The sequence below is a fragment of the Hibiscus syriacus genome, unplaced genomic scaffold, assembly GCF_006381635.1.
Source record: "Hibiscus syriacus cultivar Baekdansim isolate YM2019G1 unplaced genomic scaffold, ASM638163v2 tig00110020_pilon, whole genome shotgun sequence".
NCBI classification, from domain to species: Eukaryota; Viridiplantae; Streptophyta; class Magnoliopsida; order Malvales; family Malvaceae; genus Hibiscus; species Hibiscus syriacus.
The window spans coordinates 1,802,349-1,819,408 of NW_024062568.1; the positions used below are offsets into that span (position 1 = coordinate 1,802,349).

The 17,060-nt window shown below is 37.9% G+C and overlaps 2 protein-coding genes across 2 annotated transcripts; one reads left to right on the top strand and one right to left on the bottom strand.

The window, feature by feature from the left end:
* LOC120213193 (phospholipid-transporting ATPase 1-like) lies at positions 1-5,760 on the top strand. Its single transcript, XM_039211330.1, has 7 exons — positions 1-1,873; positions 1,968-2,274; positions 2,857-3,565; positions 3,648-3,771; positions 3,846-4,065; positions 4,374-4,832; positions 5,408-5,760. The coding sequence occupies exons 1-7, from the start codon at positions 358-360 to the stop codon at positions 5,625-5,627; spliced, it is 3,555 nt and encodes a 1,184-aa protein (XP_039067261.1). The 5' UTR covers positions 1-357; the 3' UTR covers positions 5,628-5,760.
* Positions 5,761-8,437: 2,677 nt separating this feature from the next.
* Positions 8,438-9,172, bottom strand: LOC120213401 (protein IWS1 homolog 1-like). Its single transcript, XM_039211560.1, has one exon. It carries the CDS (start codon positions 9,170-9,172, stop codon positions 8,438-8,440), a length of 735 nt encoding a protein of 244 aa, XP_039067491.1.
* Between the last annotated feature and the right edge of the window lie 7,888 nt (positions 9,173-17,060).

The window sequence follows — 17,060 nt, forward strand, 5'->3', positions numbered from 1 at the left end:
ATAAAGTTGGAAGAGATCCTGAACTTTGTTGATTCGTTGAATTTGAGCTGTTGAAGGTGTCTTTGATCCATAGATAGTGGTTTCCTTAATGTATTACTCTGATCTAAGAGAAGACGGTTGGAAGGGATCCTGCATTTGGTCTTGGATGGATTCAAAAACCCAGTTTTGTGAATTTGTTTAGTGTTATCGATCCAGCAAATTTGGTTGAGACCACAATCTGTGTATTTTCATGAATTTTGTTGATTTGTCGACTTTGAACTGTTGGAGGAGTCTTTGATCCATAGATAGTGGTTTTTGTATTATATTTCTCTGATCTCAGAGAAGAAAGTTGAAGGGGTTCCTTTAGTTGTTTTTGAGATGGATTCAGAATCAGTTGAGGATTTTTATAGTGTTGGATCTGCCTTGAGTTCATCATCAAGAAGGAGCAATTTTTCTATCCAGTCCAAAGCTTCGGTTAGGAATTCAATTAGGGAAGCTAGTTTTGGTGGTTTGGGATCAAAATCTGTGAGATATGGGTCTCATGGTGCTCATTCAGAGACGTATAGCATTAGCATGTCACAAAAAGAGATTGATGATGAAGATGCTAGGCTGGTACACATAAATGATCCTGTCCTGACAAATGAGAGATTTGAGTTTTCCGGTAATTCGATCCGGACCGGAAAGTACTCAATCCTAACATTTTTGCCTAGGAACTTGTTTGAGCAGTTTCATAGAGTTGCATATATATACTTTCTTGTGATTGCAGTGCTTAATCAGCTGCCTCAGCTTGCAGTATTTGGCCGTGGAGTTTCCATTCTGCCATTGGCATTTGTCCTTCTGGTTACAGCAGTTAAGGATGTATACGAAGACCATAGGCGCCATAGGTCTGATCGGATTGAGAATAATAGGCTAGCATCAGTTTTGGTGAATGATCAGTTTCAACAAAAGAAATGGAAGAACATCCAGGTTGGTGAGATAATCAAGATTTATGCAAATGAAACCATTCCTTGTGATATGGTTCTGCTCTCAACTAGTGACCCAACTGGGGTCGCATACGTGCAGACTATTAATTTGGATGGAGAATCGAATTTGAAGACTAGATATGCAAAACAGGAGACCCTTATCAAGATTCCTGAAAAGGATAAGCTTACTGGGTTGATTAAGTGTGAGAAACCCAATAGGAACATATATGGGTTTCAAGCGAACATGGAAGTCGATGGTAAACGACTATCACTTGGTCCCTCCAACATTGTTCTTCGTGGCTGTGAGCTCAAAAATACTGCTTGGGCAGTTGGGGTTGCAGTTTATGCTGGCCGAGAGACTAAAGCTATGCTTAATAGCTCAGGAGCGCCATCTAAGAGGAGCCGGCTTGAGACTCATATGAACTTGGAGATCATCTTCCTCTCACTGTTTCTTATTGCTTTGTGTACAGTTGTCTCTGTTTGTGCCGCTGTTTGGTTGAGGAGCCATAGGGACGAGTTGGATTACTTGCCCTTTTATAGAAGAAAGAATTTCTCTAAAGAAGGAGAAGAAGAGAACTATAATTATTCTGGATGGGGATTGGAAATTTGTTTCACATTCCTCATGTCAGTAATTGTGTTCCAGGTCATGATTCCCATTTCGTTGTATATTTCCATGGAGCTAGTCCGGGTTGGTCAGGCTTACCTCATGATTCTAGATACCCAGATGTATGATGAGTCTTCAAATTCAAGATTTCAGTGCAGGGCTTTGAACATAAATGAGGACCTTGGACAAATAAAATATGTTTTCTCTGACAAAACTGGTACACTTACTGCGAACAAGATGGAATTTCAGTGTGCAAGCATTTGGGGAGTAGATTACAGTAGTGGAAAGTCCAATTCACTGGACCAGAAAGATGGTTACTTTGTCAAAGGTAAACAATAAATAAATTTCTAATACTTCCTGTTATAGAAAGGAATTTTTTGAGTTTTCTTTAGCTTTTTCTTTGTTTCCTTCTTTTTAATCAGTGGATGGAAAAGTTCTGAGGCCTAAGATGAAGGCTAAGACTGATCCAGAGCTTCTACAACTTTCAAGGAACAGAAAAGAGACAGAAGAAGGCAGTCATGTCCATGATTTCTTCCTGGCACTGGCAGCTTGCAATACAATTGTCCCTCTAATTATAGACACGCCTGATCCTACTGTGAAGTTGATAGATTACCAAGGGGAGTCTCCAGATGAACAAGCATTGGTTTATGCTGCTGCTTCATATGGATTTATGCTGATAGAACGAACCTCTGGTCATATTATGATTGACGTTCAAGGAGAAAGGCAAAGGTAATATGAAGTGCTGATTTCTATCTTGTTGAATTCATTTCCGCCATTTCTGTTTTATTATATTATGATGACCTCCACCTGCATCCATATCAGTATTTGCTATTGGTTATTTAGTTTAAAAGCTTGAAAAAACTAGATATGTAAGCTTCTAACTTTTATTGGATGAATCAGTATATATACAAGTTTCATTTTGGAAGTTTCCTCAACCAATTTTGCAAGTGAAATGACCTGTAATTTTCATGGTTCAAAGTTCAAATTCAATCATAACTTTATATTATTTGAGTTTATTATCATTATTTCAAGTTACCCATTCTTTGCATATTTACCTAGTACAATGGTTTGGAAAACTATGTATACCAGTCATATTTTACTTTAACTTCTTTTTACTTTTAGTGTTGAAATTTTGAGACATTGGGATATCGTAAGATTAAGAATTAAGATTGAAATTACTTTTGGATTGGGAGAAAAAGGATGTACTATGATAATACTAAAGACCTACTGGTTGTTTTGCGATGTTGTACTCCTGCATTTTATCATAATTTATGCTTTTGTTGATGTATAGAAATGTTTTTGGTCATGCAGGTTTAATGTTTTGGGTTTGCATGAGTTTGATAGTGATCGGAAGAGGATGTCTGTTATTTTGGGGTTCTCAGACAAATCTGTAAAAGTTTTTGTGAAAGGCGCTGACACATCAATGTTTAGTGTCGCAGATAGATCTATGAATATAAATGTAATACGCACAACTGAAGCCCATCTTTACTCTTACTCCTCATTAGGCTTGAGAACACTTGTTGTTGGGATGAGAGAGCTGAGTACTTCAGAATTCAAGGAATGGCACTCTGCATTTGAGATAGCAAGTACTGCTTTAATGGGTAGAGCCAGTTTGCTTCTGAAGGTTGCAAGCAATATAGAAAACAATCTATGTATACTAGGTACCTCTGGTATTGAAGATAAACTGCAACAAGGAGTACCAGAAGCCATTGAATCTCTTAGAACAGCCGGGATAAAAGTATGGGTGTTGACTGGGGACAAGCAAGAAACTGCCATATCAATTGGGAACTCCTCGAAGCTCTTGACTAGTAAAATGACACAAATTGTAATCAACAGAAAATCAAAGGATTCATGTAGAAAGAGTTTAGAAGATGGCATCATTATGTCTAAGAAACTCACAACTATATCAGGCATTACAAATGACACAGGAAGAATGTCGGGAGCTGGTTTAACTCCTGTAGCCTTGATTATCGATGGCACCAGCCTTGTATATATTCTTGATAGTGAACTGGAAGAAAGTGTAAGGAGTTGCAAACTCAAGTTTCCCCTCTTTTCTGATTTCCGGCATGCTGATATGACACTTTTTTCATCTTTGCTTGCAGCTTTTCCAGTTAGCCTCTAATTGTTCTGTGGTTTTGTGTTGTCGGGTAGCCCCGTTACAAAAAGCTGGAATTGTGGCCCTTGTAAAGAAGAGGACTGCAGACATGACACTTGCCATTGGGGATGGTAATCATCAATCTATTGATTTTTCTTTCTGGTGGTTTGGGCCAATTAAACCCATTCTATTGGATGCTTGACAGGTGCCAATGATGTTTCAATGATCCAAATGGCGGATGTCGGAGTTGGAATCAGTGGCCAAGAGGGTAGGCAAGCTGTAATGGCATCAGATTTTGCGATGGGGCAGTTTAGATTCTTAGTCCCTCTTTTGTTGGTCCATGGCCATTGGAATTACCAGAGGATGGGCTACATGATCCTTTACAATTTTTACAGGAATGCGGTGTTTGTCCTTGTTTTGTTTTGGTGAGTTACTTTTAGATACTTTATTGTTGCATGCATATATTCAATCTATCAGGTGTTCGAGCATGTTGGTGGTTTAAGTGAACCTCGATTTTACCTTAGATTCATCATATCATCTGCTACTTATTGATCAGGTAAAACAGGGTTCAAGGCAATAATATGTCATCCTTGCCTGTTTTATATGTGTGTATGTGTTTTGAAAATAATTATTTACACTTAGTTCAGAGTAGAAGTTGAATCACATTGTGATCATTTAAAATAAACTCCATTTTTGGCTGAGTACCTTTTAACTTTTTTAATTTTCTTTGCAGGTACGTGCTATTTACTTGTTTCACTTTGACTACTGCAATCACTGAGTGGAGCAGTGTGTTGTATTCTATAATCTACACATCATTGCCAACGATTGTGGTCGGTATTCTTGATAAGGACCTGAGCCGAAGGACTCTTTTAAAGTACCCTCAGCTATATGGTACCGGGCAAAGACATGAATGCTACAACAAAAAGCTTTTCTGGATAACAATGATAGATACTTTCTGGCAAAGTGCAGTTGCCTTTTTTATTCCTCTTATTGCATACTGGGGCAGCACCATTGATGCATCGAGCATAGGAGATCTTTGGACTCTTGCTGTTGTCATATTGGTGAATTTACATTTGGCCATGGATGTTGTGCGGTGGAATTGGCTAACTCATGCAGCAATTTGGGGATCTATAATCGCAACTTTGATTTGTGTTATCGTTATTGATTCTTTATCATTTTTAGTTGGTTACTGGTAAGCTCCTTTTATCACATATATATTCCGAGGTTTTATTTACTTTAACTGAGCATGTTGACAAATATTTCCCCATAAAAATACCTTAAAACATTAGGATTTTTACTTGCATGCTAAAACAACATACCAATATTCTACAAGTATATATTGATATGTACAGATAGAGGTGGCAAATATAGGATGAATTTGAATTCGGATCATTTTGTGTTCAGATTTCTTTCGGTTTGAGCCATTTGGCTTTGGCCTTTGACTTTTTGTCATTTGGGTCAAAGTAGGTTCAGGCAGATTTCAAGTTCAAGTTTATTTTATCCACTCTATATATCATACGGATTCACAAGTATGTGTGTACGCTTATGAACATGCATATAAATACATGTACGCATGTATGATGTTTTTATGTAAGCATGATCATCCCCAGTTTTATATTTATGTACTTGGCAGTCATCTCGAGGCTAGAACATCTCAATTATGACCTTTCGATTGATTAATTATTCATTTAGAGTAAATCTTTCGTTGATATATAAATTTCCATTGTATACAATGTTGTGACCCTCGGCACTGCTATGCTTTTACAGGGCCATCTTTGAAATCGCGAAGACTGGATTGTTCTGGTTGTGTTTGCTTGCCATCATCGTGGCTGCACTAATTCCCCGTTTTGTAGCGAAGTTTCTTTATCAGTTGTATGTACCTTCCGATGTTCAGATAGCAAGGGAAATCGAAAAGTTCCGGACTCAGACTGAATCTATAGCTGTAGGAAGAGAAATGAATTCATTATTGGACACTCCCAGGAGATGAAAAAGGGTGATTTTGTTCTTATTCAACATTGGACTCTTCATTGTTCTTGAAGTAACCATGTTTGACACTCGTATCTGGCTCATATTTGAATTTGGGTATGTTGAAGGGTCTTCCAAATCCGTAGGAGAATTGATCCCCCACCCCCCTCCGAATATATTCGTGTTGAACCTTGTAGACAATGTCGTACTCGAGTTTGTTTGCTATCCAAAGGATAGAACTAGTACACCTTAGGTTTGTACATCTTATAAAATTATTTCATGTAAATTTATTTAATGAAAATTTAAATGAATACAGTTTTACTGCCACTTTTTTGTTATCCATTCTTCACCCGCTCCCTAATACATAACGCAAGTCTAATACAAACTATGCTTGATGGATTTCTAATACAAATCTTCCTCAAAACACCAATACCATTAAATTTCTTCAAATCATTCCCTTTATAGAAGAGATAAAATGTTTGATTCTTCCTCATTCAGCCTCAACAACAGTCTTCTCTCCCTTCTCAGCAACCTTGGCTTTGGTATCATACTCTCTCCATTCCTTTCCCAATGCATCCAACTCCACTTTCATGTTCTTCGAACTTCTGAATATCCCATTTCGTTCAGCCAACATATTCTCCCTTTCCTTTTCTGCTTCTTCAACTTGCTTCTGCAAGGCAGCAAGTTTTTGCTCTACCTGTTTCACCTCCGATTCCACCTCTTTATATCTGACTACATTACTATTCATGTTATGAGTAATCGTCAGCTTGATAGATTCCTTCTCGCTAAGCTGGTTTTTGGCTCAACTGTAAGGGTGGTAGAGGAACTATTAAAACTAGCAAGGATCTTGAATGCATTCTCAAGTGGAGAAAACTTCCCTGAATTGTAAAAATCAACAGGGGTCAAATTCATGGCTTCATCTACTTTAGCCACTGCTTCCAATACCCACTTATTTTTCAGGAGCATATATATGCACTAGCTCATGATCATGGTTAAATAAATCGATGATCTTTTTGGAAAATGAAAATAAAGATTATGGTAATAAATTCAGTTCACTAATTATGAAACGTTTAATTATTCAAATGGATCAACCGAATCATTTAATTATTTCTGCTATGATTCTAACCAAAATTTGTTTTTTTGGGCACAACAATAATTTGTATTCTCAAATGATTTGGAATTTGCAGTGTGGAAATTCCATTTTCCTTACTAATTTCTCATGGAGCCGCCTACATGTTACGATAACACATTCTTTCTCTGTGTATTTTTCCTAAAAAATAAGAGCATTTTCTTTCTTCCATAAATTCCAGCATATAATGGTAAAAAGTGGGTTCCAATTGCAATCCATAATGCTATACGTACCTTATTTACTCATGTTTTTATCAAACCAAATCATAAACTCGTTCCATTTATCCACTCTTCCACTTTGTCTTTGCAGAATAAACCATATTTGAGAGCGATGCAAACCTAAGCTATATACAGAATATTATAAACACGTACGTAGAGAAGAAAATATTGAAATCTGCAGACAACAAATCTCATATTTTTTGTTACTACTGAAATTGGTTTGTGTTTACACTTTTTTCTCTGGCAAATATGCTTTTTATTAACGTAATCATAAAGTCGTGACCAACGTAGAATGCCTCGTTAAAAACCTCAATAAATCTAAGCGAAGCAAAAGAGTATATTCTACCGGGCAATATAGAAAAGAGGTTCCAATAAGGTCCACACCCTAAACTATTGAGATAACTTGATTCATACAAATCAAGAATTTTTTTTTATTATCCATGCAATTTAGAAAGCAGGAAATCAATCATCTTGTCAACATCTTCATTGATGGGAGAAAAATAGAATGATCCTTCAAGTAAACAAGATCAAACAGTATTTGTCTGAAATCACCTCCTAAAATAATTGTTTTACCACCAACAACTTGTTATCAAATCTGCAATTGTGAATCAAAAGATATCAATTGAGCCATTACAGCTTCATCCCATATAGTAAGACTCATTTTTTATATCAATTGAGAATGATTGATTCCTTAATGTATATCACAACATGAGTTGTTATTGATCTTAAGCAAAAGTAGTAAAGTATTAATGAATCAGCAAACAAGGATATCATGATTGTCCAACCCTTCTTCAACATGCATGCAATTTACAAATTTTTACTTTCTTATTTTTTTTACTCTGCAGCTGTGAATATATTTGATGAGTTGATGAAATCCATATTTGACAGTGATGCAAACTTAAGCTATATTCAGAATTTATAAAAAGGTACAAAAGAAAATATTGAAATTTGCATTCAACAAATCTGATATTTTTTAGTAAAACATATATTTTATTAAGAATTAACTTGAATTGTGTCACGTTAAAAACCTCCCTAATGGAAAATATAACAACACAACCAGAGTAAGTTTACACAGAAATCAACCCGATTACAAACCGCAATCTCGCCGAATAAAACTAAAACCACAGGAGCACGGTCTCACCACCGGGCCTTGAAACAAACATCTCTCAGAGTACCATTCGCAAGATAATCAGCCATCAAGGAGCTTTACAAAAGCATACGAACTGTCTTCTTATTCGGGTTTTTCAACTTTCTCAACTTCTTCTCTATCTTCATGTAACGCTTGCAGTTGCAGTCTTTCTGTTTTAGGTATCTCACACGAGCTCTTTCAACCTCCGGCTTGGACTTTGTTCCTGGATTCAACACATAAACTAGTGCTGCTGCTTCTGGCACTGCAACACCACCGCTCGCCGATGAACATGATTTCTTGGGCGATATTTCCAAATCTAAATCAGCCTCCTTCACTTCCATTGCTGATTGCTTCTTCTATGGTGATGGTGATGCCATCTTCAAAGGAATAACAACTTTTTCTTCTTCCGAATACTTTGTAGTCTTGTTGAATATGGTTCGACTCCAGTTTTCAACCAAATCTTTTGCAAGTTGTCTATTGGCAGTGATTTCCTCGTCCGATTTTGACAGGAACATGATGACTTTACCCGGCCCACTCTTCTTCAACTGCTCCCTTCGATCTTCTGCCCTTATATCCACAGGCATGACGTGTGTTAAGATATTCAAAATCGAAGCTCGAAGAGTGGCGTTTGGTAAGCTTCCATCGGGAAGAGGTTCCAACCAATTCTTGAACAAACTCAAAACCCCATAATCCAAAAACTCTGATTGAAGATGTTTCTTGTAAAGAAAATCGATAAGAAGAGGCAGCATCTGAATCTTTTTAATGGTGGGTTTGTTTTGCCTGTTTAACACAATGTCTTCTTCGGCAGCAATCTCCATTAGAGCCATTACTTTCTCAACAAGTAATCCGATGGCCTGAGGATCTTCCTCCGTCGTATTCTTCCGACTCTTAAACTTATCAAACATTGCTTCGATCTCATCATCTTTTACGGTATCAGGATCAGAACAGATTTCTTCAACTTCCCCCTGGTTTTGATCATCAGAGTTCCACATCTCATGTTTATCACTCGGCTTTTGAAGCTCTCTTGTTGGTTTTCTTACGGCGATCGTTTCCCTCGTCTTGCACGATCTCTTGTATGATATTAGTTTCATCAGATGATTTCTTTGAATCGCAGCAGAAGAGAACTCTTACTTTGTTCTTCGTTCTTAGGGTTTCAAATGAATATTTCATGCTGTTAGGAAATAAACCGAGTACAAGTAATTTCCCTATAATCATATTAGTGAGAATGCGAAATAAAAACGGAAAAATAATACCCGAAAATTGATAACGGAGTTCAGCCAATTGTGCTTACGTCTCCGGGCTGCTGCAGATCTTTTACTAAGAGAGAAAATTTACAGGTGTTTACAAAACACTCACTACTCACAAGAAAGCTCTCTAGTATAGGAAGAAAGAAATGTTTTGGGATGATTTTGAAGCTAAATGAGCTAGGGTATTTATAGTTGAAGCTTAGGACTAATCTTGTAAATACCCTAAAGTGTGCAATGGCTAAAAAAGTAATTAACCCATTTACAAATTTAATTAAAAATTGGGGCACCGAACGGTGCCCCCCTTTGTTGAATTTCTGCCCACCCAATTTGAAATTTTTGATTTCCAGGCGGTGCCCACCTTTGTTGACTTCCAACAATCTCCCACTTGAAGACTGATTTTAATCTGTCTTCACACCTTGATCAATGCAGCAGCTTTTCTAGTCCTGTTACTCTAGCATGCCAACTGAAGCTGAACACAACTTTAGTTTTTCCGTGGTCACTGTCTTTGTCAACATGTCTGCCGGATTTTGAGCTCCACTAATCTTTTCAAGTTTCAAAATCCCATCTTCCAGAAGAGACCGAATAAAATGATATCTCAATTGTATATGCTTCGTTCTGGAATGAAAAGACGGATTCTTTGCTAGATGGATAGCACTTTGACTGTCGCAATACAAAACATTGTTTTCTTGTTTCTTGCCTAACTCTTCCAAGAAACTTTGGAGCCAAATCATCTCCTTGCTGGCTTCCGTAACAGCGACATATTCTGCTTCAGTTGTGGAGAGAGCAACTATCTTCTGTAGTTGAGAAACCCAACTCACTGCAGTACCTCCTAGAGTATAGACATACCCTGTAGTGCTCCTTCTGATGTCAACATTTCCGGCTAAGTCAGCATCTACATAGCCTGTCAGTATCGTATCTCCACCTTTGAAACAAAGTGTTTTGTTTGTAGTACCCCGCAGATATCTGAGGATCCATTTGACAGCTTCCCAGTGTACCTTGCCTGGATTATTCATGTACCTGCTAACAGCTCCCACTGCATGAGCAATATCTGATCTGGTACAAACCATGGCATATATCAGACTTCCAATTGCTGAGGCATACGTCACCTTCACCATGTGTGCACGTTCTTCCTCCGTCTTTGGTGATTGGTCTTTGGAGAGTCTGAAATGAACACCTAAAGGTGTACTTACTGGTTTAGCATCTTGCATGTTGAACCTGGAGAGTACTTTGTTGATGTACTCAGCCTGTGATAACATCAAAGTCCCCGACTTTGTGTCTCTCTTGATCCTCATCCCAAGAATCTGCTTTGCAACTCCCAGATCCTTCATAGCAAACTGCTTCGACAATTTTTGCTTCAAGTGTATAATCTCTTGCATGTTTGATCCTGCAACGAGCATGTCATCAACGTACAACAATAAAATAATGAAGCTATTGTCGAACCTCTTGATGTAGCAACAATGATCTGCTTGGCATCTGGTAAAACCATTGCTACTCATGAAATTATCAAACTTCTTGTACCACTGTCTAGGAGCTTGTTTTAAACCATACAAGCTCTTCTTCAACCTGCATACCAGGTTTTTCTTGCCTGCCTCTATGAAGCCTTCTGGCTGCCTCATATAGATTTCTTCCTCCAAATCACCATGAAGGAAAGCTGTCTTTACATCTAACTGCTCAAGATGTAAATTCTCTGCAGCTACAATTTTCAACACCAGTCTGATTGTAAACAGTTTTACGACTGGAGAGAAAATTTCATTGTAGTCAATACCTTCTTTTTGTTGAAAGCCTTTGACAACCAATCTTTCTTTGTAGCGTTTTCTCCCATCGTGCTCTTCTTTGATCTTGTAAATCCACTTGTTATGGAGCGCTTTCTTGCCTGGTGGTAATTCAGCTAATTCCCACGTCTGATTTGACATAAGCGAGTCCATCTCATCTTTCATGGAAGACTCCCACTTGACTGAATCATCCACCTGCATCGCTTCATCATAGCACTCTGGTTCACCATTGTCAGTCAACAACAAGTAGTGCAAAGAAGGCGAATACCGTTGGGTTGGTTTAGGAATTCTGGAGGAGCGTCTCAGTTCTGGTGTGCATGGTTCTTCCTCTTGAACTGCTTCAGGACTGATCTGAACATCATTTCCAAAAGTCTCCTCGAACTCAGCAAATTCCTTTATTTCAGCTTCGGTATTACTTGATTCTGCGGTTGACCTGTCTTTGTACATCACATTTTCATTGAAAATGACGTCTCTGCTTATGATGATCTTTCGATTTTCGTAGTCCCAAAACCGGTAACCGAACTCATCACCACCGTAACCAACAAAGACGCATTTGTTGGACTTAGCATCAAGTTTACTTCTTTCAGCAGAGTTTATGTGTACATAAGAAATACAACCAAACACTCTTAAGTGTGAAATGTTTATTTCTTTTTTGCTCCAAGCTTCCTCTGGTATTCCACCATCCAAAGGAACTGAGGGCCCACGGTTGATCAGGTAAGCTGCAGTGTTGATAGCTTCAGCCTATAGAGATTTGGGCAATCTGGCATGTATCCTCATGCTTCTGGCACGTTCATTCAGAGTTCTGTTCATGCGCTCTGCTACACCATTCTGCTGCAGTGTTATGGGAACTGTTGTCTCCATCTTAATCCCATTGTTTGCGCAGAAATCTCTGAATCTACTGTCTCTGTACTCTCCTCCATTGTCAGACCTCAACCGCTTGACTTTCAAACCAGTCTCATTTTCCACCATGGCCTTCCATTTTCTGAAGGTATCAAAGACTTCTGATTTCTTCTTCAGAAAATAAACCCATACCTTCCTTGTTGAATCATCGATGAAGGTGACATAATATAGTGAGCCTGTAAGAGATGGAACTGGGGATGGTCCCCATACATCAATATGAACCAATTCTAACCTTTCTGCCTTGGGAGTCTTGCCAATCTTTGTAAAGCTGACTTTCTTTTGTTTACCAAAGATGCAATCCTCGCATAGTCCGACATCTACATTCTTTAGATCCGACAGCTTCCCTTTTGACAAAAGTATCTTCATCCCTTTCTCGCTCATATGGCCAAGCCTTTGGTGCCATAGGTTTGATTTTCCTTCAGCATCTGCTACTGCAATGATATTCTCTAAATTCGAGGTTACATATACAGTACCAGTCTTCTTACCACGAGCAATGACGAGTGCTCCTTTGGTAATCTTCCATTCACAGCCTGAAAAGGTTGTACTATAACCTTCTCCATCAAGCTGTCCAACAGAAATCAGATTTCTTTTGAGGCCATGAATATGTCTCACTCCTGTCAGCTTCCAGGTGGTCTGGTTTGGCAGCTTTAGTCGGATGTCTCCTTTTCCGACGATCTTCAAGGTTTCATCATCAGCAAGATGAACCTTCCCAAAATCACCACTGATATAGTTCTCCATGATTTCTTGGCATGGGGTGGAGTGGAAAGATGCCCATGAATCCAAGATCCATGATTCAATCGGACTGTTGACGCTTAGAATCATGGCATCACCTGTCTCCTCTGTCATGTTGGCAGATTCCTGTGCGCCGGTATTTTTCTTCGGTGCTCGACAATCTCTTTTGAAGTGACCCTTCTTGCCGCAATTATAACAGGTAAAATCTTTATTTCCTGTTCTTGATTTTCCCCTTCTGGATTTCGATCTGCCACGATTTGAATTTCTTTCTGAAGTTCTCCCTCTAGACTCCGTGTGCAAGGCTGATGAGGTTGATGCTTCACCCGATTCTCTCCGTCGAATTTCTTCGCTCAATACCAGATCTCGAACATCGTCAAATTTTAATTTGCTGTTTCCCGACGAACTGTTGACTGCTGTAACAGTAGCATTCCAACTGTCTGGTAGAGATGATAAGAGAATTAAAGCTCGAACTTCATCATCGAACTCAATTTCCACTGAACTCAATTGGGTTGTGATTGTGTTGAGTTCATTTAGGTGTTGTGCCACCGATGCCCCTTCCGCCATCCGCAAATTGAATAATCGCCTCATCAAATGAACTTTGTTTGAGGTCGATGGCTTCTCATACATACCGGAGAGAGCAGCCATAAGACCCGCCGTGGTCTTTTCCTTTGCTATGTTGAAAGCAACATTGCGGGATAACGTCAGTCGGATAACTCCGAGGGCTTGTCTGTCGAGAAGAGCCCAGTCTTCTTCTTCATGTCCTCTGGTTGTTTTCCTGAGAGGGGTTGATATAGATTTTTCTGGTACAGAAAATCTTCAATTTGCATCTTCCAAAATCCAAAGTCCGCACCATCGAACTTTTCAATTTTCACCTTCCCTTCGTCTGCAGCCATCGCTCCCACTCGAATCTGACTTCGTTTGGATCGTTTCTGACAATTTCTGCGAACCGTCGTGTATTAGAACACCTCCGTCGACAAACTCGTATCGCCGACCGAATTTCACTATTCATGAAATTCACTATTCACGTGAATAGTAACCCGAATAGTAACCTCGCAAAAAATTGACAGAATTCACAACCAAAAGCTCTGATACCAGTTGTTAGGAAATAAACCGAGTACAGGTAATTTCCCTATAACCAGATTAGTGAGAATGCGAAATAAAAGCGGAAAAATAATACCTGAAAATTGATAACGGAGTTCAGCCAATTGTGCTTACGTCTCCGGGCTGCTGCAGATCTTTTACTAAGAGAAAATTTACAGGTGTTTACAAAACACTCACTACTCACAAGAAAGCTCTCTAGTATAGGAAGAAAGAAATGTTTTGGGATGATTTTGAAGCTAAATGAGCTAGGGTATTTATAGTTGAAGCTTAGGACTAATCTTGTAAATACCCTAAAGTGTGCAATGACTAAAAAAGTAATTAACCCATTTACAAATTTAATTAAAAATTGGGGCACCGAACGGTGCCCCCCTTGTTGAATTTCTGTCCACCCAATTTGAAAGTTTTGATTTCCAGGCGGTGCCCACCTTTGTTGACTTCCAACACATGCATGTGGTATATATAATATTTCTCCTAATTAAATTTGGATTTCATTTAATATTTATTTTATTAAATCATAATCCGAATTTCATTTCATATTAAATGACAACCGGAAATTTGTTTCATGTTTCATGTTTATGCACGCAGTTATATCTCATGTTTTAGAGATTAACTTATAAAGTTGTCGTAAATAATATAATAATATTATGCATATTTATCATGAAATATTTACTTATCTCAAACAATAGAATATTTCTTTATCCCCACGTTTAGGTTTAGGGTGAGATGGAATAAGGTTGACATCTACGTCAGGGTCATGGTGATAATGGGCTATAATAGCATTCGAAACTTCTTCATATAACTTTTAAAATAAGGTATAAATCGAATTTTAACTTGATTCATAATAATATAATTTATAATATTTAAGAGGTTATAAATTCGATCGTATATTATAAATTTTTACCTAAAATTTCTTTTACTTTGACAAACCAATATCTAATAATTTGAATACAACTATAACATAAAATATATCATAGGCAAAATTAATTTTTTTTAAAGTTTTAAATTTAATAATTTCAAATATTACATGGTTATAGGACATGAAAATAAAACAAAAAAATATGTGAATATACAAACATATCAAATCACGATAAAACAAAGAGAAAATCGCCTCAGTGACAAAAAATGCCTTATAATATACGATTTTAACCAACTTTTTTTGGATTTGCCAAAATGACCAATAAAATCGCAACGCGATATCAAAATCGCAACGCGATTTAGAAAATCGCAACGTTAAAAAGAAAATCGCAACGGTCAAAAGAAAATCGCAACGCGAGCTTCCAAGTTCGCAACGCGATTTAGAAGAAAATCGCAATGCGATTGATAGAATCGCAATGCGATTGAGAGAGTCGCAACGCGATTTAGAAGAAAATCGCAATGCGACTGAGAGAATCGCAATGCGATTTATAGAATCGCAATGCGATTGAGAGAATCGCAACGTTAAAAAGATAGTTAAAAGATTTTTGTTTCTTAAGAATTTTCTCTAAAAAGATAGTATCCGCGCGGACGTGTCGAAGACACGTATTACCACGACCACGACCACGACCACGACCACGACCACGACCACGACCACGACCACGACCACGACCACGACCACGACCCGACCCGACCCGACCCGACCCGAGACGAGACGGCGGCGGCGGCGGCCACGAGAGTCCCCCTTGTCCTCTTTCACTCAACAAGGAAGTGCAAAATACAAGCCTTAAATACCATTCCCAATAGTATTTCCAATACTATGTGGGATTGAGCATTACCAACACTTGTTCCAAATATCATTATTCTTCATAAGTTATCATCCATTACAATATGAATTAGTCGTGTTAATGAACCAATATACCTCATTAATATGGTATTGTTGAACAAAAGAATGATGATGATGATCTTATTAAAGACCATCTAATACGAAAGAATCCAATGCATAACCGATACCTTATTGTGAAACTAATTCACATAGAGGTTGTACGTGAAAAAAAAATCTTTTACTTTTATAGTAAATATCTATCTCAATAATTTTAATATAAAAAATATATTTTTTATTTAATAATAGAATTATTTCATGTATTTATCAAGTTATAATTTTAAATACTTATTAAAATGAATTAATTTATTATCGATAATTCATATTGTAATGGATGATAACTTATGAAGAATAATGATATTGGGAACAAGTGTTGGTAATGCTCAATCCCACATAGTATTGGAAACACTATTGGGAATTATATTTAAGGCTTGTATTTTGCACTTCCTTGTTGAGTGAAAGAGAACAAGGGGGACTCTCGCGCGCCGCCGCCGCCGTCGTCTCGTCTCGGGTCGGGTCGTGGTCGTGGTCGTGGTCGTGGTCGTGGTCGTGGTCGTGGTCGTGGTCGTGGTCGTGGTCGTGGTCGTGGTCGTGGTCGTGGTCGTGGTCGTGGTCGTGGTCGTGGGTGGTCGTGGTCGTGGTCGTGGTCGTGGTCGTGGTCGTGGTCGTGGTCGTGGTAATACGTGTCTTCGACACGTCCGCGCGGATACTATCTTTTTAGATAAAATTCTTAAGAAACAAAAATCTTTTAACTATTGCGATTCTCTCAGTCGCATTGCGATTTTCTTCTAAATCGCGTTGCGACTCTCTCAATCGCATTGCGATTCTATAAATCGCATTGCGATTTTCTTCTAAATCGCGTTGCGAACTTGGAAGCTCGCGTTGCGATTTTCTTTTGACCGTTGCGATTTTCTTTTTAACGTTGCGATTTTCTAAATCGCGTTGCGATTTTATTGGTCATTTTGGCAAATCCAAAAAAAGTTGGTTAAAATCGTATATTATAAGGTATTTTTGGTCACTGAGGCGATTTTCTCTAAAACAAATTATAAACATATCTCCACATACAATGCCTTGAATGTTAATACTATTAGTTATCTCCTTAAATATAGAAATGTGAGTTACCTCAAACAAAAATGAGTTGTCCCTATTTCGAGAACAAGAGTGTAAAATTATTATAAAAAATGAGTCTAGTGATGGGTTAAAGAAATCTTATACTCAATTTATAAAATAGGAAATATAAAATATTGTATCATTAATATTTTAATTTTAGTTTTATTTCTAATTTCTATTATAATAATGTTGGCTCAATATGGGTGTGAATGAGCAAAAGAAATTGAAAACCATTGTAATTGGAGGAGAAATTAGAAACAATGGTAGGTAGGTGAAAGGCCCAATAATAGAAAGAGTTGAAGAAGCAAAAAAAGAAAATGAA